This window comes from Mustela nigripes, chromosome 13 (genome assembly GCF_022355385.1).
Source record: "Mustela nigripes isolate SB6536 chromosome 13, MUSNIG.SB6536, whole genome shotgun sequence".
NCBI lineage: Eukaryota > Metazoa > Chordata > Mammalia > Carnivora > Mustelidae > Mustela > Mustela nigripes.
This window is the reverse complement of record NC_081569.1, coordinates 39,388,604-39,414,120: the sequence shown is the minus strand read 5'-3', so window position 1 is coordinate 39,414,120 and position 25,517 is coordinate 39,388,604. Positions and strand designations below refer to the sequence as shown.

Sequence of the window (25,517 nt, the reverse complement as noted above, 5' to 3'; positions counted from 1 at the left end):
CTTTCTGCAGCCATGGATCAAGGAGCACATTTAACTTTCAAGTCATATTATTGAAGAAACACATTTCACAGAACTAGAGCTACCATGAAGAGTGATGCCTTCTGGAAGTCCCTCTGGGAAGGGTTCCCCGTTCTACATGCTGTTACGGACATTTGTGTTTATGGGAAGAGGTCAGAATATCAACATTAGCAGGAGTTTGGAAGAAGTTGATTACAACCCCCATGGATAACTTTGAGGGGTTCAGGACTTCAGGGGAGGAAGTAACTGCAGATGTGGTAGAAACAGCAAGAGAACTGGAATTAGAAGTGGAGCCTGCAGAGGGGACTGAGTTGCTGCTGTCTCATGACAAAGCATGAAAAGCTGCTTCTTATGGAAGTGCAAAGAAAGTAGTTTCTTGAGATGGCATCTACTCTTAGTAAAGATGCTGTGAAGACTCTTGAAACGACAACAAAACATTTAGAATATTACATAAACCTAATGGATAAAACTTTAGAAAGAAGTTTCACTGTGGGTAAAATAGTATCAACACCATCGTGTGTATGGAGAAACTATTCATGAAATGAGAACCAATCAATGCAGCAAACTCTATCACTGTCTTTTTCTTTTTTAGATTTATTTATTTATTTATTTGACAGACAGAGATCACAAGTAGGCAGAGAGAGGGGGAAGCAGGCTCCTTGCCAAGCAGAGAGCCCAATGCGGGGCTCAATCCCAGGACCCTGGGTTCATGACCTGAGCCGAAGGCAGAGGCTTTAACCCACTGAGCCACCCAGGTGCCCCATCACTGTCTTATTTTTAAGAACTTGCCACAGCCACCCCAACTTCAAAAACCCCCACCCCAATCAGTCAGTGGCCATCCACCTCGAGGCAAGACCCTCCAGCAGCAAAATGATTATGACTCACTGGAAGATCCGATGATGGTTACCAGTTTTTAGCAATAAAGTATTTTATTTATTTATTTATTTTAATTTTTTTTTCAACAGCAATAAAGTGGTTTTTGTTTTTTAAGATTGTTTATCTGAGAGAAAGAGAGAGAGAGAGAGAGAGAAAGCGCGCATAAGGAGGGAGAGAGAGAGGGATGAGCTGAGCAGGGAGCCCAACGTGGGTCTTGATCTTAGGACCCTGAGATCATGACTGAGCCTGAGGCAGATGCTTAACCAACTGAGCCACCCAGGCTCCCCAATAAAGTGCTTTTAAATTTAGGTATGTGCATTTTCTTGACATAATGCTTCTGTACGCTTTATGGATTACAGTTATAGTATAGTATAAACATAACGTTTATATGCACTGGGAAACCAAAACATTCATTTGACTTGTTGTATTGCAATATTTGCTTTATCATGGTGATCTGGAGCCAAACCTGTCATATCTCGGAGGTTTATCTGCACTGATACAGGCTAGAACATGGCTGAACTTCATAAATGTTATACTAGGTGAAAAAAAGCCAGTTGCAAAAGATTCCATGTTATAAGACTCCATTTATACGGAATGTCCAGAAAAGACACAATTAGAGACAGAAAGCAGATGAGTGGTTGCCTGGGCCCTGGGGAGAAGTGGGGATTGACTGAACACAGATCTATACAAATATTGGGGGTGATGGAAATGTTCTATGACTGAATCATGTTGATGGTTGCACAATTCTATAAATTTTCTAAAAATACTAAATTGTATACTTACACTGGGTGGATTTTTGTGCCTTATAACTCATACCTCAATAGAACCATTAAAAGTAAATAAACACAACCTGATGCTGAAAATTTCAGGAAGCATGACTTAGATACAATCTCTCCGACTTGAATCAAAGGTTCTCCTTAATCTATCCACATTCCTCTTCCTTATATATTTAAAAGTAACAGGTGAAGGACATTACCAGTTCAGAGCCTAAATGATCTTAAGCTCCTGAAAAAAAACTGTGTGGTCCCTGTGACTGTTCAAAAAACAGCAGTAGATTTAGATATCTTAAAAATTTTGACCATATTGGCCTTTTACTGGGCTCATTTCAGAGAAAAAAAATAAATAAAGCAATAAAAGGAAAGCCTGAGAAGCAAGTCAAATCCCAAAATTGTTTGAGTAATAAACCATATTATGTATAATCATTATGGCCTAGAAACATTTAATCTGAAGCAGCAAAGGCTGACTTAGTAATTGACTTAATAGCTGTCTTCAATGATACGAAGGGTTTCACGGAGAAACTATTTGACTGGATCTTCTCTCTCTCTATTGAGAGCCAAACAAAACAAAGTGATTTAATAGTCAGCAAGGTAAATTTAGATTAAACATAAATAACACTGACAGTAACTGCTATCAAATACTGAAATAAATTTAATTAGGATATTTGCTCAAGCTGTTTCCTTGGTGATCACTAGAACACACAGACAGAAAGCTCTGGTCTGAACGTATTACTTGCCTGGGCAGCAGGAAGTCGACTTGCTGACCCCAGGCCCCCACGCGGGGAGGAGCAGGTCTGGGCAGAAGGCAGGCAGCCACCCTGACTCTCCCACACCTCACTCACCTCAATATCCCGATTGAGCTGCTTCACAATGGCAGTTATGTTTCTGATGTGCTCCTCCAAGAAGAGCCTGGCCAAGCGGTCGCCGCCCCCTTTGTTCTCCATTTTCGGCAAACTGCCAACAATGTCGTCCTTAATCCGGAAGGCGTGCTCCACAAGGGCCGCGGTTGTCTTCTCGTGACAGAGGATCCTATCTTCCAGTTGTTCCACGAGGCTTACAGATGAGTAGGGTGCCATGGTCAGGGACTGGCTGTGTCGGGGCATGGTTCTAACTCGCCTGTGGAAGGGAGCCACATTGCAAGGTTGTTCACTGGGAAAAAGTCATTTTCAAAAAGCCAGATTCAAGACTGCCCAGAGAAGTAAATGCAAATTCTCTCGCCCTACAAGCTAAATGGGGCTTGAGGCAGGGTTTCTGCCACAAGTTTTCTTGGTGAGCCGGGCATCTTGAAACAATCATACTCAGAGTCTTAACCGTGCGGGTAGCAGGCTTGATGACCTCCAAAAGCAAGAGGCTGGTAGAATTGGGCATGCTGACATGTGCCCAATTCCAATCCAAGCTTATGGAGACCAAGCTTACCAGGACGTCTGGGTCGCTCAGTTGGTTAAGCATCTCAACTCTTGATTTCAGCTCAGGTCATGATCTCAGAGTCCTGAGATCAAGCCCCGCGTTGGGCTCCCCACTGAGTAGGGAGCCTGCTTCTTTCTCTTTCTTTCCACCCCGGTCCCGCCCCTTCCCTCCCCACTTCCTGCTCACACATGCGCATGCTCTCTCTCTCTCTCTAAAATAAATAAATCTTTTTAAAAAAAAATCTATAAAGATCAAGCATATTCACAAAGTCTCCTGACATGCCCTCCTCCCCCATTCCCCTACAGCAGTTCTTTAACATAATAACGAACTCTGAATGCCTACAAGGGTCAGGCAGGTGACCTAAATGAATCATGCCCATCACATGGGGGGGACTTAGAAGACCCCGGAAAGGGCACTCCTCCACTAAAGGCAGCTACAATTTTCCTCCATCCACGAGTGACCATCTGGGAATGCAGGTCTATTTTTTCAGATTATGTCAAATTTTTTTTAAAAAGCTGGAAATTCAGACTTGTATGTGAAATCACCTGATTTTCAAATGTTAATGAGTCATTTAAAAAGTATTTAAGACAATGCAGGCCAAACAGTGTACTTCCATGAGCCAATTCTGGTCTATGGACCCTCAATCTGCAACTTCTGATTTAAAAGGGTTAGTGGGACATTAGCCCTCTAGGCTCCAGAGTTGCATTTTCCTAGGGACCAGAAGTACAGCTGTACTGTAAGGTTATTATGAAGTCTCCACTTCTCACTGTCACTGAGCAGATCCTACAAATTGGATGCTGGAGAGGGACGCAACTGTACTTCTCTTGCCCTTGAACAAAATCATCCCTGGGTAATGTAACAGCCACAAAATTTCATTTATAATAACCATCACACCCACTAGCAGCCCTCATGGGATTGGTGGAAAGGAAAAGTATACCTTAGATGCATATTTTCCATATATTATACCTTTCCTCAGTGACGAGAGAAGGAAATGCAGTGTTCCGTTGGGCCATTTTCTTTTTAATAATTTACATCTGTTGAAAAAATAATCATTAAATTATTTAACAGTTTATATCTGGAATTGAAATGACATCTAAACCTTATTATTAAGTCACTAAGTGGATTGTAAATTATGCTGACCCACCGATCCGTTATATTATTAAATGTCTTATGTCCTATACATGAAATGAACAGTAAATGTTCCAAATAGGGAGAAAAGAATCAAGCAAAATCAAAATTAATACTGCCAAGCCTTGCTAGATAGATCACTGGGGACTGTTAAGCAGATTTTCTTGCAACTTCCTACCCTCCCACCCCGTAACTGCATTTTAAGCTTGAGAAACCACTTTTACACAAATGAGATAGTTTCTTTCCTTTTTTTTTTTTTTAAGATCTTATTTATTTATTTGAGAGAGAGAGACAGTGAGAGAGAGCATGAGTGAGGAGAAGGTCAGGGGGAGAAGCAGACTCCCCATGGAGTGGGAGCCCGATGAGGGACTCGATCCCAGGACTCTGGAATCACGACCGGAGCTGAAGGCAGTTAGTTGTTTACCCAACTGAGTCACCCAGGCGCCCACAAGACAGTTTCTTTAAAGGCTTTATTCAATCATGTCAGGCAGGAAACTACCTTAGTAAATCTGATCGCAGCAACTTTAGCAAATTCCATAGCAAATTAAGAGAGCACTTACTTCTAAATTAATCATAAATCAAAAAATACATCATCAATTGGATCTAATTTGGAGGAGCCTCTCTATCTATGAAGAGAATGTGATTGATATTCCTTAAAACTTTTTTTTAATAAGATATCATCATTCATATTATATCTTGCCTGTAAGGAACATTTGGCCATCCTAACACATTAGAAATTTGAGCAGAACTGGAGAGTTTTTAAAATATTTTGTTACTTAGGTTTCTCAATACTGCTGTTAATTGCCTTAAAACAATGAATGCCTAGTAACTGTGATCTGATTCAGTAATTAGTTCTCATTTAGATGCTGGATTCAGAGAGCATTTCTGATTGAAACCATTGTTTTGGCATCAACTCTTCCAGTGTCTTATTTTTAGAGTTTCAAAATGTGAACATTTCATTTTCCTAGACAAAGAACTTTGAATTCAAACAAATTACATTTAAGAAAAAAAGTGATTCATGCCAAACAAGTGATGATGCCAAAGGAGATCTTCAGCTCTTAAGATAATCATCTCTGTCATTAAGACTACATGAAATCAGGCCAATGTGGAAATGTTAAGATTTAGAATCATAGAATTTTTACCATTTTAAATTTGTAATGTACCTCAGTTGAGATATTAATCTATGGAATAGCCCAATCTAAGAAACATTTATCTGGCATCTATGATGCAGCTGAGTAACCTAAATATATACAACAAAATCCGGACCCCTCAGGGACTTCACAGCCTACAGAGAAAGAGAGATATCTAAGCCAACCATGAAGCAATGGGATTAATGGCTATGAACAAAAACACACAGGGAGGGAAAAAGGAGAGGCCTTACTTTCCCCTGGGTAGGAAAGAGAGCTAGGAGGAGAGGAACTAATGAAAATGAGTAGGATTCCCCAAAGTACAGAATAGAGAGATTGTTCTACACCTTCTTTCCTGAAGACTCCACCATCACATCTACCTTCTATGCTCTCAGCACACTCTGGCCTAACCCATTCTTCAACCGCACGCGGTGCCACTCTAGCCAATGCTAACCCTCCCCATTGCCACTCCACCCACCACTGTCCTTGAAGATGTCCTGAACTCTTCTGCCTTCACACCTTTGTCTGTGAGCTCTATGGGAAACACTCTTCTCTCTGCCTCCCGAGAAAACTCCTATTCATCCCTTAAGGCCCCTCTGCCCTTCAGTTCAATAAAAGAGCTCCCTCGTTTGTATTTCTACAGCACTTTACTCGGTATGTTTTTATAGTACCTATTACACTCTATTATTTTTAGCTATTTAATAGTCTGTCTCCCTTACTGAACTACATGCTCCTTCAGGGCATATTTCAAATCTTAATGGACACAGAGGTGACCTAGAACTCTCCATACGTGTCTGTTAACGGGAGCATGACTTACATCCCAGTATCAGAAACTGGAGCAATGAGGCATTAGAGAGTGTTTAGTTAAAAAGTATAGTTCTTTACTGAGACTGCACCCAAACAGCCACTCAATATAATATTTGTAAAAGAATGGACACTTTTGGAACCCCCTTCTCTGAAGGTCATTTCATCCTTCTAGAATTTTCCTGCCTGAGCTAAAGAAGCCCAGCCAAATCAACTTGCTGGAAAAGGAGTCTATCCACCACTCTGGCTGAGATTGCTTTTCAGTAACAAACCTATAACAAAGCACTATGCACTCTCTAGGACAGGAAATGTCACATGGCATGAGGTCACAACACACACTGTGGTCTGTTCAGAACTGGTGCCCTCTTCAAGAAATGTGGTGGGATATAGCAGCAATGTCCACAATAGCCAAACTATGGAAAGAACCTAGGTGTCCGTCAACAGATGAATGGATAAAGAAGATGTGGTATATATACACAATGGAATACTATGCAGCCATCAAAAGAAATGAAATCTTGCCATTTGCGACAACATGGATGGAACTAGAGCGTATCATGCTTAGTGAAATAAGTCAAGTGGAGAAAGACAACTATCATATGATCTCCCTGATATGAGGAAGTGGTGATGCAATATGGGGGCTTAAATGGGTAGGAGAAGAATACATGAAACAAGATGGGATTGGGAGGGAGACAAACCATAAGTGACTCTTAATCTCACAAAACAGAGGGTTGCTGGGGGGAGGGGGCTTGGGAGAAGGGGATGGGTTATGGACGTTGGGGAGGGTATGTGCTTTGGTGAGTGCTGTGAAGTGTGTAAACCTGGTGATTCACAGACCTGTACCCCTGGGGATAAAAATATATGTTTATAAAGAATAAAAAATTAAAAAAAAAAAAAGAAATGTGGTGGGAATTTGTTTGTGAGCTTGCTTGGTTGGTTAGTGTTGTGATTCTTTATCAGACAATGGGACCTATATTACAAAGAAATAAGGATTAAAATAAATAAGTCACTGGGTTAAATAACTTCTCAAAGATCATTTCCAGATCTTCCCATTGTCAATTCTGGCCGACCTGCCTGTGGTCATCCATTCCTGCACTTTTATAAATCTGAGCTCTAGAACTACAAGTGGTACTACAACATTATTAGGCAGATCTAGACTATCTACTGGTCTGACTCTGTTGTGTTTTGCTGATATAATATTAATCCCCAGCTTATGAGTTTAAAAAACTTGGGAAAATTAGAGGAAGGGACAGGTAAGCAAAGCAAGGAGAGAAGAGTTGAAAGAAATGTAAAAAAGTAAAAACCACAACATCCAATATCAATAGAGTTTGGGAGTTCACAAAAGAGTAAAGGAAAATGCTCTTATCTAAACCAAAATAATTAATTGTGATTATGAGGATTCTCATTAGATTTTTATAAGTAAGATGACACTAAGGGCACCTAGGTGGCTCAGGTGGCTCAGGTGGTTAAGCATCTGCTCTTGATTTTGGCTCAGGTCATTATATCCAGGTGGTATCCAGAGCCTGGCTTTGGGCTCTGCACTCAGTGGGAAGTCTGCTTGGATTCTCTCTCTCCCTCTGTCCCCTCCCTGCTCTCTAAAATAAATACATCTTTTGAAAAAAAAATAAGATGACACTGGGTAGAAATACCTCCAGTATCATCAAATGTGAAATGACACATGATTTTTGCTAATGGCAGTTTTAACTTTCAGAAAAATTCAATGTCAATCATGTAAAAATTAAGTTAGTTTTTCATTTTACTACAGTACTGATGGGTTCTGCTAGGTGTCAGAATTTAAAAAAAAAATAGGCAAAGCACTTATGAATAAAGTGGTTGTAATCTGGTGGTAGGGGGAAAAGTCTATTTTCTCATAGTTAAAAATAAAGGGAAAGGAGAGAGAGCAGAGAACAGCGGAAGGTGTGCCTAGAAAGACAGGTGGGTGGGAATCGTGCTCTAACGTAGCTCTGTCCCACGCTCAGGGCTTGGACTCCATCCTGGGCAGCGCTGGGGCAGACGGGTGACTGGACCAGGGCTGGGAACGGGGAAAGGCAAGCTGAGGGAGGGTCAGAAGCGAGGAGAGGTCCCAGGACCAGGAACTTCGCTGGGGAGGGCAGGGCCTGGGGAGGAGCTTCTGCCTTCCTCTCTCCTCCCTCTTGCTTTTCCCACTGCTCTGGCCTCTCCACTTCCTTTTCCTACAGCTCAGGGCTCCCCCTGCATTTTAACTTGCCCCTTCCATTTTCTTAGCCGGGCATTCCCACGGTCCATTCTCCTTCCCCCTCCTGACTGTGCTCTCCCCGCCTCTCCTCCTCCCACTTTGTGCAGCCGCAGGTACACTTGTCCAGCACTGGAAAGCACTGTGAGGTCAGTGAGGTCAGAAAGACCCTTATTTGAAGGCTGGCTTCCCAGCTGTGATCTTAGCAGGCTGGCCTTAGCTTGTTGGCCTGGGGACCTCATACATAATAGCTGCTCACTCTCAACAAGTGCTAACCCCTGTCCGACACTCCGGAGCATACTCTCGGGCATTCGTCGAATTCACCCTCACACTTGGCGAAGGAATGCTCTTACCATCACCGTTTACACAGTGGAAACAGACTTAGAAAGGTTCAGGAACTGGCCCAGGGATTTGAACTTGGGCCTCTGCCTCTTCCTCTGCCTCTTCCTCACCCAGGCATTACCCCACAGGAGGACTACAGGGAATCAACAACTCTGTCTGGCCTTAGGGCACTCCAAAAGCTCCCAGGAAGGGCTGGTTCCTTTCCCTTCCCTGGCAAATGCACATATGATAGAAAACACATCTCTTTTTAAAAATAACACGGTAGGGATGCCTGGGTGGCTCAGTGGGTTGAAGCCTCTGCCTTCGGCTCAGGTCATGATCCCAGAGTCCTGGGATCGAGCCCCACATCAGGCTCTCTGCTCAGCATGGAGCCTGCTTCCCTTCCTCTCTCTCTGCCTACCTCTCTGCCTACTTGTGATCTCTGTCTTTCAAATAAATAAATAAAATATTTTTTAAAAATTAAATTAAATTAAAATAACATCTTGTATAAATGGTCCAGCAAATAGTACCCATTTGTTTAAGGAGGTATCCTATGGTTTCCTGGGTGGCACTAGTGGGGAAATGACGGGCATCTGCTTTAATCCTTTCATTTGGCCAAGTCTATTCCACTGGTGAAGGTACAGCTACAGTGAATGAAGTCTTGCTGTCACTCGTGTTTTTCAATTAGGCACACATGTGCAAAGAACAATTTGCAACACACATCTTTGTATGAGGAAATTTGAAACATTTTAAGAAATACCTTTTCTTAAACTGAAAAATGCTTTCTATGATTAAAATTTAAGCTCTACATAAAGACATAAAGAACAAAGTGAAAATTAAGCCTCAGAAATTGATGTTAATGTATTGATTTACATTTTTTTTTTAAAGATCTCTCCCCAGGATACATTTTCCTTTTTTGAAAAAAATAAAGTCATACTCTATAGCATGTGTGCCCTGCATTCCCTAATTGGCACTGTATCATGAACCATATATAAAGACACATCATGATTTTTAATGCCAGCATAATATTACAGTGAACGGATATACCAAATTGTTAGGCAGCCCCTTATTGATGAACATTTACACAGAAATGTTATTTTAAATCATGATTTAGTTCAAATTTTGGGTCTCTATTTTCCTTTCCTTTCCTTTCTTTTATGAGATAATGCAGGTAGTATAAAAGTTTGAGGGGCAGAGGGCAAGCTACTTCCAAAATTGAGGTTAAAGTGAGACTCTAGGGGATCTGGGTGGCTCATTCGGTTAAGCATTTACCTTCAACTCAGGTCATGATGCCAGGGTCCTGGGACTGAGCCCCATGTCAGGCTCCCTGCTTAGCTGGGAACCTGCTTCTCCCTCTTCCTCTGCCTGCTGCTCTCCCGGCTTGTGGTTTCTCTCTCTCTCTCTCTCTCAAATAAATAAATAAATAAATAAATAAATAAATAAATAAAGTGCGACTCTGACAATGAAATCTAAAGAATCAAGAAGGGATAAAATCAGCAGATCTGTAAGAACAATCCAAGATACTGCTAACACTCACAAGTAAAACAGAGCAAGCGGTCATCACATTTGTGATTACTGGTTCAAGGTCAGTCTTTGGCTCTATACTGTGGGCTCCATGAAGAGCTGAATTGTCCACAGCTTTATTCCAAGCACCTGGCACACTGATGATCAATGAATATTTACTGGATCAATGAATCTCAAGGACAGATGACAGAAATGAAGACATTTCCTAATGTTGACTTTAATCAACTGAATTATATTCTGACTAGAGAATGAATGAGCAACCAGAAAGAGGGATGGTATACACAGCATATCCAGTAAAAGCAGAGTTTAAAGAGGAAAAATTTATCAGTGTTTCCAGCAACGTGAGAATCTGGGGCCGCAGGAAGGGTTCTGTGATGGAGAGGGATGTATTAAGTTCTCATGGTCCAAGGCCATTAGCCCCCAAGGTATTCCTGCTCACTCCTCTTGCCCTGAGCCCAAATTCACCAAGCGTATCATTTAGCCTCCTGTGTGGATGTGTGTAAAAGTAGAACATGCGAGAAGCAGCACAAGCCCCAGTCTGCCAGCTACTTTTCTCACTGTGATGGGAACCAGACTTGTGTGAGTCTGTCTCCCAAAATCTGTCTCTGATTGCCATAGCAGTGCTAACCATCGAAACCTGAGACGTGAAACTTGACACTGAAACATGAGGATCCCAACATGGTACCTGCTGCGGGGGACAGACTAGTATGTAAGGTAGCCCCCATGATCTCTGCCTCCTGGAGTCCATATCTGTGTGATCCCCTCCCCTTGAAAGTGGTGGTACGTATGACTTGCTCCTAACCCACAGAATACGGCAGAGACCAGTCAAGTGGCAGTCCCCTGTCCTCAGTCAGCAGCTGTAGTCACCCGGGATTCTGATACCAAATCACACAGGGGGTAGTTCTGCTCACTGCGAAGAGATTATTGATTTTATAATCTAATATTTAAGTCTTTTACTAAATTTCTAAATGGTTATTTTACTTTTAAAGAATCTCAATAAATACATTAAAGAAAGAATAAGAAATTTAACAAGTTTTTTTCTAACATTGTAGAAACAAATGGAAACAAATCATAAAATAAATCTAATTTGCCACAAGAGATCAGATTGCAAGGGATGCCGTTTCACCCCGTCAGAATGGCAAAAATCAAGCATGGCAAGATCGGGTATTGACGGGAATATATATGGAACACGAGGAACACCAGATGGGAATGTGAATCAGTACCACTCCTCTGGAAGGCAATCTTCAGTATCTAGTAAAGCTGAAGATGTGCAAACTCCGTGACCCAATGATTCCACTGCTAAGAAAACAAAACCAAAAAAGCCCTCTCAAACATGTTCACAAAGAGACATTTACAAGAATACTCAAGGCAGCATTATTTCTAAGAGCAAAAAAGTAGGTGGTGGCTGGGGGGGTGTGCATTGAACACCCATCATCAGGCAAAAGGATGAATAAAGCGTGACACATTCATGCGGTGAAGAACCACCCATTGTGGAGATAAATGGATTAGTGTTACAAGTCTCAATGTGAATGAATCTCACAAATACATTGTCAAAAAGCAAGCTGAAGAAGCATATGGACACCTAATGATCTTTTTATAAAGGTTTAAAATATGTCAAGTTAATGTGCCAAATCTGTAATATTGAAAGACGAGCATGGAAGACACCAGATCAGAGTCATATTTGTCTCTGAGTGACAGAGGGATCAGACATATGGATACAGACACTTCCAACTAAATGTATGATGTTTTACTTCTTAATTTTTCATTGTATCATTAAAAAAAATTACTTCTTTCCACCTCTACTTAAAAATAAACAAACAGGGGTGCCTGGGTGGCTCAGTCGGTTAAGCATCTGCCTCCAGCTCAGATCAGGATCCCAGGGTCCTGGGATCAAGTCCCACATCCTTGCTCAGCGGGGAGCCTGCTTCTCCCTCTGCCGGCTGCTCCCCCTGCTTGTGCTCTCTCGCTCTCGCTCTCGCTCTCTCTCACTCACTCTTTAAAATCTTTAAAACAAACAAATAATCATGTAAAGACTATGAAGTGGAAGGAAGTCAAAGTGTTAGTCTCCCCAGCACACACACTCAGAACTCAATCTTGCCCTAGACTTTCTGAGGACCGTGAAATGAGAACAGTAACTAATCTTCATCAGATCCCTGGCCCTAAGGCATTTCATCCATACTTAACATGTGATCTTATCTAAATGTTAATATTTCTATAAATGGCTATTGGTTAAGTGTCCAACCATAAAAGAGCAGTTAATTAAAGCACGGCACACCCACTCAAGAAAATATCAAAAACCATTTAAAATAATGGTTACAAAGACTATGAAGTAACATAAAAAAATTTATATGCCAGTTATAATGCTAAGTTTTTTTTAAAGAATAAGATTTGAAAAAGGATTTATAGCACTATATAAAACCATAATCAGAGCCTGGAAACCAGAGCTTTGCTCCTCGGCACCACAGTATAGATGGTACAAACATTTTAACTTGAGTTTAAAAGACAGGCCAATTTTTTAAGGTCTCCCTCTGCCATACTCCCCTCTCTTTCTACTCTTCCTCCCCAAGGTGAGGAGCTCACCTGACCCTGGGCCTATGGAGGTGGATGGAACCGTCAAGGACAAGGAAACTACTACCCCTCTGTGAGCACTGGCCATGCTTTTTTTTTTTTAGATTTTATTTATTTACATGTCAGAGAGAGAGGCAACACAAGCAGGGGAGTGGAAGAAGATGAGGGAGAAGCAGGCTTCCCACTGAGCTGAAAGCCCAATGTGGGGCTTGATCCTAGGACCCCAGGATCATGACCCCAACAGAAGGCAGACCCTTAACGACTGAGCCACCCAAGCACCCCAGCACAGGCCACCCTTATCTGCCTTCCTCCCAGCTCTGAACTGACCCACCACAGGGCTCTGCCTCCATGAATGGACACCTCCTTGAGTGCCAAACTGCTGGCACTGCTCTGTGATGTGAATAGCTGGTATCTAGGTAAATCATTTGTTTTCAGTACAAGGAGGAGGAAGAAGGCCATGCAACTGCGGCCAGGGATGACTAATTCCAAAGCCAAAGTATTAGATTGATAAAAATGGCCGAAAAGATACCACTGATAACAGCAGGAGCGTTCCATAAATCAATCACAGGGCTCAGATTGAGAGAATGCCACCACATTATGTGCAAAGAAAATGAAACAGCACAAACGGCACAAATAAGTCTTATAAAACACTCTGCCTTCTTCTTAATAGACCAGCTCCCTCTCCCTAAACCTGGACAGCATTTGGGTGAATAGACGAGCCATCCTTGCAAGAAATGTACTGAGCTGGCACATTTGAGCATGGAAATGGCATTATGGTTATGAGGTGGATCTGGAGAAATCTGGGTAAGTCACCAAAGGAGGGAATGTTATAAGGCCTTACACAGCGTCTAAGACACTGGGTGTCTTCATATCAAAATATCCTTCTCTGGACACCTTAGGTCAATGGCGAATTAATCTTACCTGACACACCCGGACATTTCTTTTCAATTCTACAATACTCCAGCAACCCATAAGTCCCTCAACTGTCCTGAGCAGAGTAGAGCAGGGGTTCCAGTACTAGAAGTACTATTATAATAATATTTTCTTAAAACAACATAAAGACATAAATCAAAATATAAATAGTGGCATTGGGTACATTTTTATTCCACTTTTCCTTATTTTGAAAATACTTTAATAAGTATGTTGTTTTCACAATGACAAAAATCTAAATACAAACTTCTTGAGGAAAAGAAAGCGCCAATGAGCAAAAACAAAACAAAACAAAATAAAAAAAAACAGAAACTGCCCATGTATAGTTATCAAAATCAAGAGACAAGCCTGATTCTGGGTTTAAAGGTTACGCTATAGTTCAGGTAAAATGAGTTTTATAGGCTTTTTTTTTTCTCCCGTGGTTAAAAACAGGTAACACAAGATTTATCATCTTTAAGAAATGTAAGTGTGCACTACAATAGTGTTAACTTTCTATCTCTAGAAATCTAGTTCTAGAAATCTTTATATCTAGAGTTCTAGAAGATATAAAGATCTATATCTAGAGATATAAAGATCTCTAGAACTTTTTCATCTTCCCAAACTAAAACTCTATACTCATCAAACAACAGCTCCTGGTTTCCTGTGAATGATTCCCCAAGCCCCATTCCCCTGTGGGCACATCATGAGGCTTGAGCCCAGTACGCTCGCTGAAGCTTTCATCAAAGCCCTGGATTGCCCTTACGTTGGGACTCAGGTGTTGCACACAGGTCCAATGGCTGCCGTTGGTGGGAGCCCCCAGCATGGCATCCCAAAAGTCTCATGTCCCTCCACAGGACAGCACAAGTCCCTCCACAGGGTCCCAAGGCAACTATCTCTAATGCCTTTTGTGAAAATGACCTTAATTCTACTTTGCAAAACTTGTTCTCCTTCCCCTCTGCTGAGGGGGAAAGTGGCTGTATTTCTGACCCATTAAAACCAAACAAACAGGGGCGCCTGCGTGGCTCAGTGGGTTAAAGCCTCTGCCTTCGGCTCAGGTCATGATCCTGGGGTCCTGGAATTGAGCCCCGAGTTGGGCTCTCTGCTCAGCGGGGAGCCTGCTTCCCCCCACTCTCTCTCTGCCTGCCTCTCTGCCTACTTGTGATTTCTGTCTGTCAAATAAATAAATAAATCTTAAAAAAAAAAAAAAAAAACCAACAAACCAAAACCAAACAAACAAAAAAACCTTCCAAATGCTCAAAACATTGATTGTGGCTGCCAGCAAGTGCAAGGCTCGCTAAATAACTGAGGCAATCCGGAAAATCTGTAACATATATGTGGCCTCTGGTCCAGATGGGAATGGATTGGAATCATACAAACCCCTAGAACTCGAGGAATGGCCACCGGTATGGCTTTAAACCATTCTCCCACCTTAGAACGATGTTAACGTTTTTAGGTGAACCTTGCAAAAACAGATTGGTTTTTGTTCCCATCTATTAATAACAGCCATTTTTGAAATGCTATTTAAATCTTCTATTGTTATTTGAACTTTTCATGGATTATGTCTCTCCAGCTGAGCTACTTTGGGGCCGTAGGGACACCCTACCATCAGCACCTGTAACCCCTGTGAAGCCCAGCACAGCGCCTCTTCACAGACACTCGGAAATATTTGCTCATTGGCTTGTTCTTCTAATTTGGTAAGGCCCATCGTTTTAATTACTGAGTTGCTCTGCCCAGATGACAGAGCGATGGCTGACTCAAGATCCCCTCCAGCTGTGAGCCTGGCGGACTCCTTTAGGTTGCCCTGCAGTGCGCACGGGCACCCACACCAAAAAGAAGTGTCTTAATATTACTTTCAGGGTGTTTTATTATGCTCAACAGCTATATTTGGCAACTTTCTTTCTAGCATTAGAGAAGACACATTACTGAATGTTAAAAAGGGAACCTGACAAAGGCAACAGCTAGAACAGAAAAAAATATATATTACTAAAGGCTGGTGTAAACTTTCTACCTACTAAATTACCTACACCCCCAGATGCACCAAGGACCGCTGGAAGGCAGGCATGACTGTGTCTGTAGACAGAATTTGGGTTCTATCCTACATGCATCTCTGAAAAGCTAAGAATGTGGCCATGGGAGAAAGATCCAGCCTCCAGCTTCTGCCCTTTCTCTCACACACAGCAGGAGGGGGCTGGACTTCTCGGCTGAACACAAGAGTCTATGAGAGACTCTTTTATTTGGAGTAACAACTTGACTTCAGTGCATTAATTTTATAACTATTTTGGAGAGAGCAGGGGAGGACTCCTGTGCTCTTCCAGAGATAATTAAAAATGTGGAAAAAAGAAATCTGAAATCAACAAAAAAAACAAGCTGAAGTCACCAGGGGTTTCTGAATAACATCTTCCCGGTTAAACAATTTTAAGAATTCCATAATGTGAAAGCAACCCCCACACATTCTCTCCCACATAAACACGCTTTGTATGTAAGCCCCACTCGGCTAAGCAGCAGAATCTCTTGCCTTCGCTTCTGTAGCTACTTTTGCCAGAGAAGATGTCATCTGCACAAAAGCATTCTCTTAAGAATGAGAAGAAAGCTGACCACCGGCCAGCAAGCACAGGCACGCCTTGAGCCGAAATACTGTCATTCCAACAATCTCAACAGCTCACCACCCGACGATCTGATGACTGACTTCAAATACCAATTTTGCTTTAGCAGAGGCTGAGAAATTCAGGCCTTTTGGTGTCTGTCAACCAGCACCTTCCCAGGAACTTTCCTGGTGGACCAGAAAGGTAACCGAATAAACCATTTTATAATCTCTGCTATGTTTTTAAAATACCAAGAGCCACTGAGTCATGGTGGGGGCTGGGGAAGGAATCAACAGAAGACCACTGAAGAGTAAAAACAAAACCAAAAACACTCTTTTATCTTTTTTCACCTGCTTTTATATTTAAAATTCATGGAACCTAAAACCACACCCAACAAATCAAAAAGGAAAATAATGCAGACAGAGAAAGGGATGAAAGCAGAAGAGTTATTAAGAGAAAGGAACGGGCAGAAGGAGAAACAAGGGAGAAAGGGGGCAGGAGTGAAGGCGGAAAGGCAGTGCCGTGGGCCAGGCGTGGAGGGAGAGGCAGCCAGACAATGAAGAGGAGAGAAACAGGTGGTCCGAGGGTTCCCAGGGAGGATGGGAGCCTGAGAAACTGCTTCTCACACATGCAGCTGCTCATTTGGGGTGTGAAGGAATAGATGGGCCATTTTTAATATGCTATGTTAGCTTTCTATACTCTCTTTTTTAAATCAAATGTGCCATTTCTTTGTCTTGACACATACACACCAGGTTCAGGTGTCATTAGGGGAAAATCACTTACCCCACTTACAACACGTTAGTACCTTTTCAAATTACCTGTCGGTTTGCTAAAAGGCCCTATTTTGAACCCCCCATCTACCTGACTCCCAGAGCAAGGCATGGGGCTCCCACCCACCATCACATACCAGATGCTAGCAGACAACTCTAAGATCACTCTGCGCAGTTCGCGAAATGATTTCATCAAGGAAATGAGTCCAGTCAGCAAATACTCATTGAGCCTCGACAGTGCTGAACGAGACAAAGCTCCTACTCCAGAGCTTCACGCCGACAGGGAAGAGTAGAGAGGCTGGTACCTGCTGCATGAGGGGCACAAACCAGGCCTCACCTTTGGGCGAAGGCAGGAGCAGTGCCAACTGTTGGGCATTCAAAAGGGATGAGTTAAGGAAACACAGGGCAGCAGGAGAAAGTGTGGAGGGAGGGCAAAGTAGAGGAAGCCCTGCCTTGTGGAAATTCCCAGCACAGGGGCTCCTGGTGGAGGGCCGCTGGGATCGTGGGCAGAGGGAGGCGGTAGGAACAGAAAGGAAGCGGAGCAGTTGAGGGAGACCTTGAAGGGAGCACCTCAACGCTCAGCAGTCAGCTGCATGTGGGAGGGTGGCGAAGAGAAGTGAGAATGAGCCGCGGGACCAAGCGCGGGTCACAGAGGATGGTGACAGGCATGGAAATCATTAGTGAAGGCAGTGAGAGGGGCACACTGTTGCCCTGTGGGATGCCTCCCGAAATCCACCGTGAGAAGCTCCAGGCAAACCCCAGTTAAAGGACACCGTACAAAATATCAGTCTGTCCCCTTCCAAAGCGTCAAGTCCGAGGACAACAAGTCCAAGGACAACTGAGGAACCATCCAGACGAAAGGAGATTAAAAAGGCATGACAACAAACACAGCTAAAGATTTAAAGATTTGTTCCTCCTCTTCTACTATGAAGGACCTTATTAGGGCTACTGGGGACATGCGAGTAAGGTCTGTAGATTAGACAACAGTATGGAATCAATGGCAATGTCTCAATTTTGGACTCTCGTTATGCAAGCAATGTCTTTGTTTTATGTTTTTTTTTATTTTATTGTAAAGATTTTATTTATTTATTTGACAGAGAGAGATCACAAGTAGGCAGGGAGGCAGGCAGAGAGAGAGGAGGAAGCAGGCTCCCTGCTGAGCAGAGAGCCCAATGTGGGGCACCATCCCAGGACCCTGGGATCATGACCTGAGCGGAAGGCAAAGGCTTAACCCACTAAGCCACCCAGGTGCCCTGAAATGTCCTGTTTTTTAGGAAACAACACTGAAGTACTGGGGGAGGTAGGTAAAGGGGCATTATGTCTACAGCTTAACTCTGAAAAGGCTCTGAAAAACTACAACATATGTATGTGTGCATGCATGAGTGTGTGTGTGTGTGTGTGTGTGTGTGCGCGCGCGCATGTCTATGTGTGTGGAGAGAGAGCACGAAAGAGAAGGATAAAGCAAGTGGGGCAAATAGTTAATATTTGTAGAATTTGGGTTACAGATGCAAATTATTTAAGTTATTCTTTTTTTTTTTTTTAAAGATTTTATTTATTTATTTGACAGAGAAAGATCACAAGTAGGCAGAGAGAGAGAAGGGGGAAGCAGGCTCCCTGCTGAGCAGAGAGCCCGATGTGGGGCTCGATCCCAGGACCCTGGGATCATGACCTGAGCCGAAGGCAGAGGCTTTAACCCACTGAGCCACCCAGGCGCCCCTATTTAAGTTATTCTTGCAACTCTTCCGTAAATCTGCATTATTTCATAATAAAAAGTTAAAAAGGGGAAAGTGATTTAAGGAAGCCATGACAAGGAGCTGTTTAGAGACCGAACAGTTGGGCTTCTGGGTATCAGATTCCAAATGGGATTTGGGAGAGGGTAGGCTCAAAATGCAGCTCTGAAGGCCTCTGAAGGCATAGGGAAAGCCTGGTGAAAGTAGGCTCTCCGGTCAGAGTGCCAGGATTCCTTTCTCAGGTCTGCCCCTTCACAACCAGTCACTGACTTAGGTTATTTTCATTTCTCTCTCCTCCAAGTTCTTCACCTGCACAACAGGAATGATGGGAGTATGTGCCCCACAGACGTGGAAGGGGATGAAAGGACAGGGTACGGGTCAGTCGCGACGCCCAGTAATGCCCAGGACAACCACCCAATGACAACTAACGTCAGCCGCAAGGTGAGTTGACAGCTGGGACAGGGAGAAGGCAGGAGGTCAGCAGAGGAAGAGAAGAACGCCAAGAACAGGACCCCCCAGAATCCCACGTCCGGAAGTCTGGGGGAAACAGGAGGTAAAGAGGATTGAGCTGCTGGTGGATAACCAGTGACACGGAGACAAGGGAAGAGAGAGATCCAGGCAGCAGGCGGCAGGGCAGATCAAGGAGGGAAAGACAGAAACAGGCCTCAGCTCTGCCACCAGGACACCACTGCGGGAGCTCCACAAGAAAGCAGTTTCAGCACAAAGGTGAGGGTGGGGCCAGACAAATGAGTGGGCAGTCGGAGGAGGGAAACCCAGAAGACAGCAGAACCCCGCAGCAGGGTGCACACGACACAGCCAGACACTGGAGCCTTTACCCTAAGTGCTCTTGAAATGAATTTAAAATTAACAAAAACCTGGGCCACCTGGGTGGCTCAGTTGGTTAAGGTTAAGGTGTCTGCCTTCGGCTCAAGTCACAACCTCAGGGTCCTGGGATTCAGCCCCACATCCGGCTACCTGCTCAGTGGGGAGTCTACTTATCCCTCTCCCTTTGCCTCTGCCCCTACTAATGTGTGCGCCCACGCTCGCGCTCTCTCTCTTTCCGTCGTAAATAAATAAAAAATCTTAATAAAAATTAACAAAAACTGGAAATTGTGCTCCTCGGTCACATTAGCCACATTTCACATGCTCAGTAGTCACACTGTGGCCAGTGACAATCACACTGGACAGCGCCAGGTACAAGATATTTCCAACATCACAGAAAGTTCTAGTGGACAGAGTTGGGACTCTAGCAGTTTCTTTTATTATGAGAAAGATGACTTGCACATACGGTCAGGTGAGAGTTGGGCAGAGTAAGGAGGGACCAAAAAAGCTGAAGAGGGAATAACAGACAAAGCAAGCGCTCTCATGAGGCAAGAAGGAAGGGCAGAAGTTCAGAGAATGGAGAGTGTGCAGTATATATGGGTTAATTATGGGGAGGGGACTTGTAGACATGTTTTTGCCTCACAGAAAGAGGAAATAAAGAAGGACAAAGATGGGTAAAGAAAAATGTTTGGGGGGAGCCTGAGTGGCTCAGTCAGTTAAATGTCTGCCTTAGACTCAAGTCATGATCCTGAGCCCTGGGATGGAGCCCCTTAGTGGGCGCCCTGCTCAGCAGGGAGTCTGCTTCTCCCTCTGTCCCTCACCTTGCTTGTGCTCTCTCTCTCTCCAATAAATAAATAAAATCTTTAAAAAAAAAAAAAAAGAAAGAAAGAAAAATGTATGGGGTGGTAAGGTAGGTACAATGACAGCTTATACGGAGGCAGAGGGCAGTAAACCAGGATGTGGACATCCTTCATCTCTTAGTGAAAAAGGGCTGCTGAAAGGAAACTGACTGGAAGTGTAAGAAATGGGAAGATCTGGCACAACCTCTAAAGGAATGCAGTCGTGAGTTAATAAAAGATGGATTTTTTTTTCCCATAGAAAAGCAAGACCTAGGTGAAATTAGAGCCAGCATAAATTTGCAGTGGAACCAGTCCACAGGTCTTTGTGACTTTCTCCTGGATAACTTGGCAGGCTGGGAGAAGAAAAAGTAGATAATGAGGGTGATTTTGGATTGAGGACTGGAATATGAGAAGCTCAATATGTTAAGAATAAAGATTCCAGGATTCCAGACAGAACAGAAATGGCTGGCAACATCTAGACTCCAAGCGGAGAAACGGAGCCATAAGGGGATTGGAACAGCAAGCAATTAAGGGACCAGAGTCCTCAATAATGGTTAAAATCCTGTGCTGTAAGTAGAAAGAATCAGCTGAGCAGACTAAAGTCCAGATCTTGAAGGTAGAAAAAATTCTCCAAACGAAACAAACCCAAAATGTGAGTGGTTGACGTTAAGTGGACATTAAGGCCATAGGAGTTGAAGACCCTGAGGAACTTCAAGGTCAATGAGTTAACAGAGCCTCAATATAAACCTCAATGTCATGGGCAAGAGACAAGGTAGAGAAGAGAACCAAGCCAGTTGCTCGTGTTTATCTGTCTGTTACTTTTTTGTAGCATCAAGGGAAGTTCTTGCCAAACTGGGGTATACATCAGAATCACCCACAGAACTCGGTCTTCTCTCCCCATCTTCCTTCCTCCTCCTTCTTCTTTTTGGGTTTGTTTTTAAAATAAGGATTTGTAGGTCTTGCCCATCTTGATGATTCTCATTTGGTGTGTTTGAGAGAGTCTAAAGTGCCACATTTTTTTCATAATACTCTGGGTCATTCTAAGAAACCACCAGGTTTAGCAAGCACTGATCCAGAACATAAGAAGGAGGGTATAGGGCATTGAGCAGACAGCATGACCTTGTGAACAGAAGACTTTGTTAGTGAACGGGTTAATGGTTTGGAGGTAGCACTGAGAAGCAGGAAATCCAATCCCTGCTCCGGTGAGACCGAGACAGGAGAGGGCTATTCTGAGAGAAACTGTTAACTCAGGCTCTGGTGCTAGGGGAGGGACAGAAGATAGGCTCAGCTGCAGAAAAATGAAAATTCAGGAGTATCGCTGTAGGATGTGAGAAACAAGAGACTGAAAGGCAGGTTTGGAGACACAAAGGCCAGTGGCCTAGAGAGAGAGAAAGTGGACTAGTTTGTCCCTGAGGTTCCCAAGTGTAATGAAGTATGATTCACTAAAGATTTGTATGGCTTAGTGGCTGAATTCCTGCAGCAAGGATTTTTCTGTCTGAATGCTATCAGATTTTTAACACGTAAACCATTAGAGATTATTAAACCATCAGGTAAACAAGCTTACAGAAGCTTATTCATTAACACTGAAAATGTCTTCCCAGCCCACATTTTTATACAGATGAAATCAGATTGGAATGAACATTAAGGATTTAGAGCAGAAAGCCAGAAGAGGCAACCCCAAGGACCTATGAGAGGGACAGGATACTTTCTCCTTCCCCTCTTCTTGGAAGAGGGAAGTTTATGTACTGAGAATATACAAAGGGGCCTGAGTGTCTTTTTAGCACCAGCCAGTGCTAAAAATAGAAAAGGTGTCACAGCTTACTGGGTCTCAGAGGTACCTTCCTCCCAATACACACACTCCATGACAAGGCCCCCACCAGAACACAGTGGGCAAACCCTAGCGATGGTTCTCAGTAAAGAATCTATTTACTTTCACAAACCCAACTATTTAAAGAGCAAGCTGCAAATGTTTGCCCCTGCTTCCCAGAGAGCTGCACTCCTGTGGACTCAAATCATTCTAGCGTTATTTCTGGTTACTCCTATGAAATAATTCCTATCACTGACATACACAGACTTTAAGATGAGAGCGTGAGCACAGCCGGGCACGCGCACACGCGCGCGCGCGCAGAAACACACACACACACTCACACAAAAACCTCGTGCATACTGAAGAAATGACTCACTTAATTTGCTGCTGCCTGCCACTGTTGGGTTTTGATTTTACCTGTTCAAATACAAAGTTTCCTATGAGATTAACTACAGGAAAGAACAACTCGGGAGGATTAACCCTGATTTTGTTCCTGACTTTTAGAGCACCCAAGAGGTTTCAACCTGGGCATCTTGAGAAGGCACTCTCTGGGCCACCCACGGTTTTCTGTCCATTATCTTCCATAAAACGGCAACATTTCTTGCCACTTTGAGAGCCAATTAATGGAAACCCCTTGTCTAACAAACATGATTGAGTCCTGTAGATCCTGTTCCTGCAGAACCCTACTTTGGGACCCTTTCTCAGCTTACAGTGCAAGGGAACAACAGCACTGTGGAACCGCAAAGAGCCCAAGCCTCTCCCTTCAATGAGAAAGGGGTGGGGGGAGGCAGAGAGGTTAACCTGTCCAAGGTCACTCAGCTCTGAGTAGTGGGACGGCTGACTTACCACCACCCCCTGGCAATATGTGCAGCACCCCAGCTCCCCCAGACAGTCCCTCCCGGCTTCTGTTGGTTTGCTAGCACGCAACTCCCCCCGGCCCCCGCAGAAATGCAATGCCAGTTGCGTTCCGTGCCCAACTTCATCCCCTCGCGTCAGCATGCAGTTAACCCTCTCGCCGGCAGCACGTCACATGGGCCACGCGCAGCTCTCTCTCTGCCCCCCAAGCCTATCTCCCCGGCGGCTGCCCCAAGGTCACCGGCCGTCCCAGGGAGCTCCCGCCGCCGGGGAGCGGAGCCCGTCCGACCTGGGGGGCCCGGGGCGCGGCACTCACCGGCGCGGGGGGCGGGCGCGCCGCGGCTGCCCATGTCCTCGCCGGCGCGGCTGGGTGCGGCGGCCGCTGGCGCGGGCTGTGCGGGGCGCCCGGCTGCGGGCCCGCGCCGCGGGGAGCGCCGTCCAATCAGCGCGCGCCTGCCGCCTGGCCCGGCGCGCGGCCCGGCCGGGTTCGCGGCTCCCGGGGGGCGCGAGCCGCCGCGCGCCGCCCGAGCCGCTTCCGGGCGCGTTGCCTGGACGCGGTTGCCGTGGCAGCCCGAGCTGGAGGCTTTCCCCGCGCACCCGCGCCCAGCCTGGCGGCGCCGCCCCTCCTCCCTCCGCGTTCCCACACCCAAAATAGCCTCTCCTCGTCGCTGCTGTTTCCCACAGAGCTCTTATCCAAGCGGCTCGGAGTTGGCGGGCGGGGATTTCGCTTATTGGAAAATAAATCCTGTTGTAGGGCTGGATGACTTGAAGGGAGAGGTGTTGAAATGGTGTCTGATTAGGATAATAGCCATGGTGCTTGCACTGTAATTCTCTCCAGAGCCTTCACATTCCTTATTTACTAAACCTCTTTCCCACAAGAAAGCGTCATTTATCTCCCCTCCACTCCCTTCCAGATCGGGGAGAAGCTATTTTATGAGGCCACCGTCTGCTAAGCTGCTCGCGTGCTGACGCCCCACCTGGGCAGGTGAACTTAGCCTCGAGGCTGCCAGATGCCCTTTAAAGAATCGCCTTGACGGCCCCCGCTGGGTCCAAGGATTGTGTTGCGCCGCAACAGACACGACGCTAGAAGGAACTGCTGCCACCCCTCTTCTTGACTTCCCCTCCTCCTCCCTTCTCCCTCATTCCTTTCCCAGGGCGTCCTAACTCTTTCCACCTTCCTCTCAATTTTGAGTCTGAGCAGGATGCACAAGCCGATCCACTCAATTTTGTTTCCTCTGGGTGCGCGGGATTTAAACAGAGCTGGGGACCCCCACCTTTCCCCGCCTCGCCGCCTCCGGTTCGTGTCTCTTTCATGTCGCTAGTATTTACCCAGTACATGCATTCTTGTCCGTCTCTCCCACCAGTCCGGGCCCCTCCAACCCCGGGGAACGGAGCATGACGTGATATTAAGACCCTGGGTGGTGGAGTCAGCCTGAGCTGTTTTGGAATCCTCCCTTCGTCAGTTTGGAATCCTGCCTTCGGGGTGGACTTGGGTATTTTGTGGCTGTTTCCACACTTATAAAATGGAATAATACCCCCCCAACACACACACGCACACACACACACACACACACACAAAGGGGTAATACATAGTAACACTCATGAATCAACAATATTGGATGTCTTTCCAATACTAGCATCTATGCTTAGCTTTAAGACACAATGGTGAAGAAGAAAAAGACACAGCTCTCTGCTCTCATAGAGGTTACAGCCTGAGACGCAGTAAGAAAAAAAAAATCACAGACATATGTGAAACTGCCATCATGATAAGAAGAGTATATGGCTTTGAGATCTATGATAAGAAGATCTGACTAACAGCATCCCTTTAGGGCTGCAAAGGCTCAATGGTTATTGTCTCCTTTCCCTCCTTAGGTTCCCACTGCCTGGCACACAGAATACATTCAGTAAATATATACTGAATTAAATCCTATGTCATAATGATAACAGTATCACTTAGTTTCCCAGTGACTTTCATATGGAACTTGTCACTATGTCGGGAAGGGTGTGAAGGTATTACTGGAGAGTGCCCATTCAAACCTGGGACCCACCATCAAAAGTCCTGAGGAAGGTTCACAATGTTTCTTGCCTGTCCTATTGGGTTGCCTTCCAGTGTGTCAGGCATGCATCTCAAATGAACACATGAAAGTTCTCCCTGACTTACTTCCCCTCTCTGCTTACTTTTCCACTCTCTTCCTTGGTTCCAGCTCCATCCTGCCACTCCTTGTTCCGAGCCTCAGGACACCCACCCCTGGCTTCCTAGGAGGTGGACAGTGGACTCTTGTATTCCTCAGAGTACAGCACCTATAAACCAGGAAAAAACTCCCTGCAGCTGCTTCTGCTGGCCTACAAAGCATAATTTTGATGCTCTTTTGCTGCAAGACTCCCTCACTCTCAAGGGCAAAGAAAGGGAGGGCTGGAAGGGGAAGAGCTCTGGTCGCATATATA

The 25,517-nt window shown here is 44.6% G+C and overlaps 1 protein-coding gene across 2 annotated transcripts in view; it reads right to left on the bottom strand.

The window, feature by feature from the left end:
- Positions 1–23,465, bottom strand: part of FAM81A (family with sequence similarity 81 member A) — an 81,100-nt gene extending 57,635 nt beyond the window's left edge. Inside the window, exons 1-3 of one of the 2 annotated variants that reach the window (XM_059372039.1) lie at positions 23,389–23,465; positions 4,044–4,111; positions 2,513–2,786 (exon numbers count right to left, since the gene is read on the bottom strand). In XM_059372039.1, the coding sequence (XP_059228022.1) occupies positions 2,513–2,786; positions 4,044–4,090 (321 nt within the window). In that variant the 5' untranslated portion in view covers positions 4,091–4,111; positions 23,389–23,465. Of the gene's footprint in view, positions 1–2,512; positions 2,787–4,014; positions 4,112–23,388 lie in introns of both variants that reach the window. The other variant, XM_059372040.1, reaches the window with a different exon arrangement.
- Between the last annotated feature and the right edge of the window lie 2,052 nt (positions 23,466–25,517).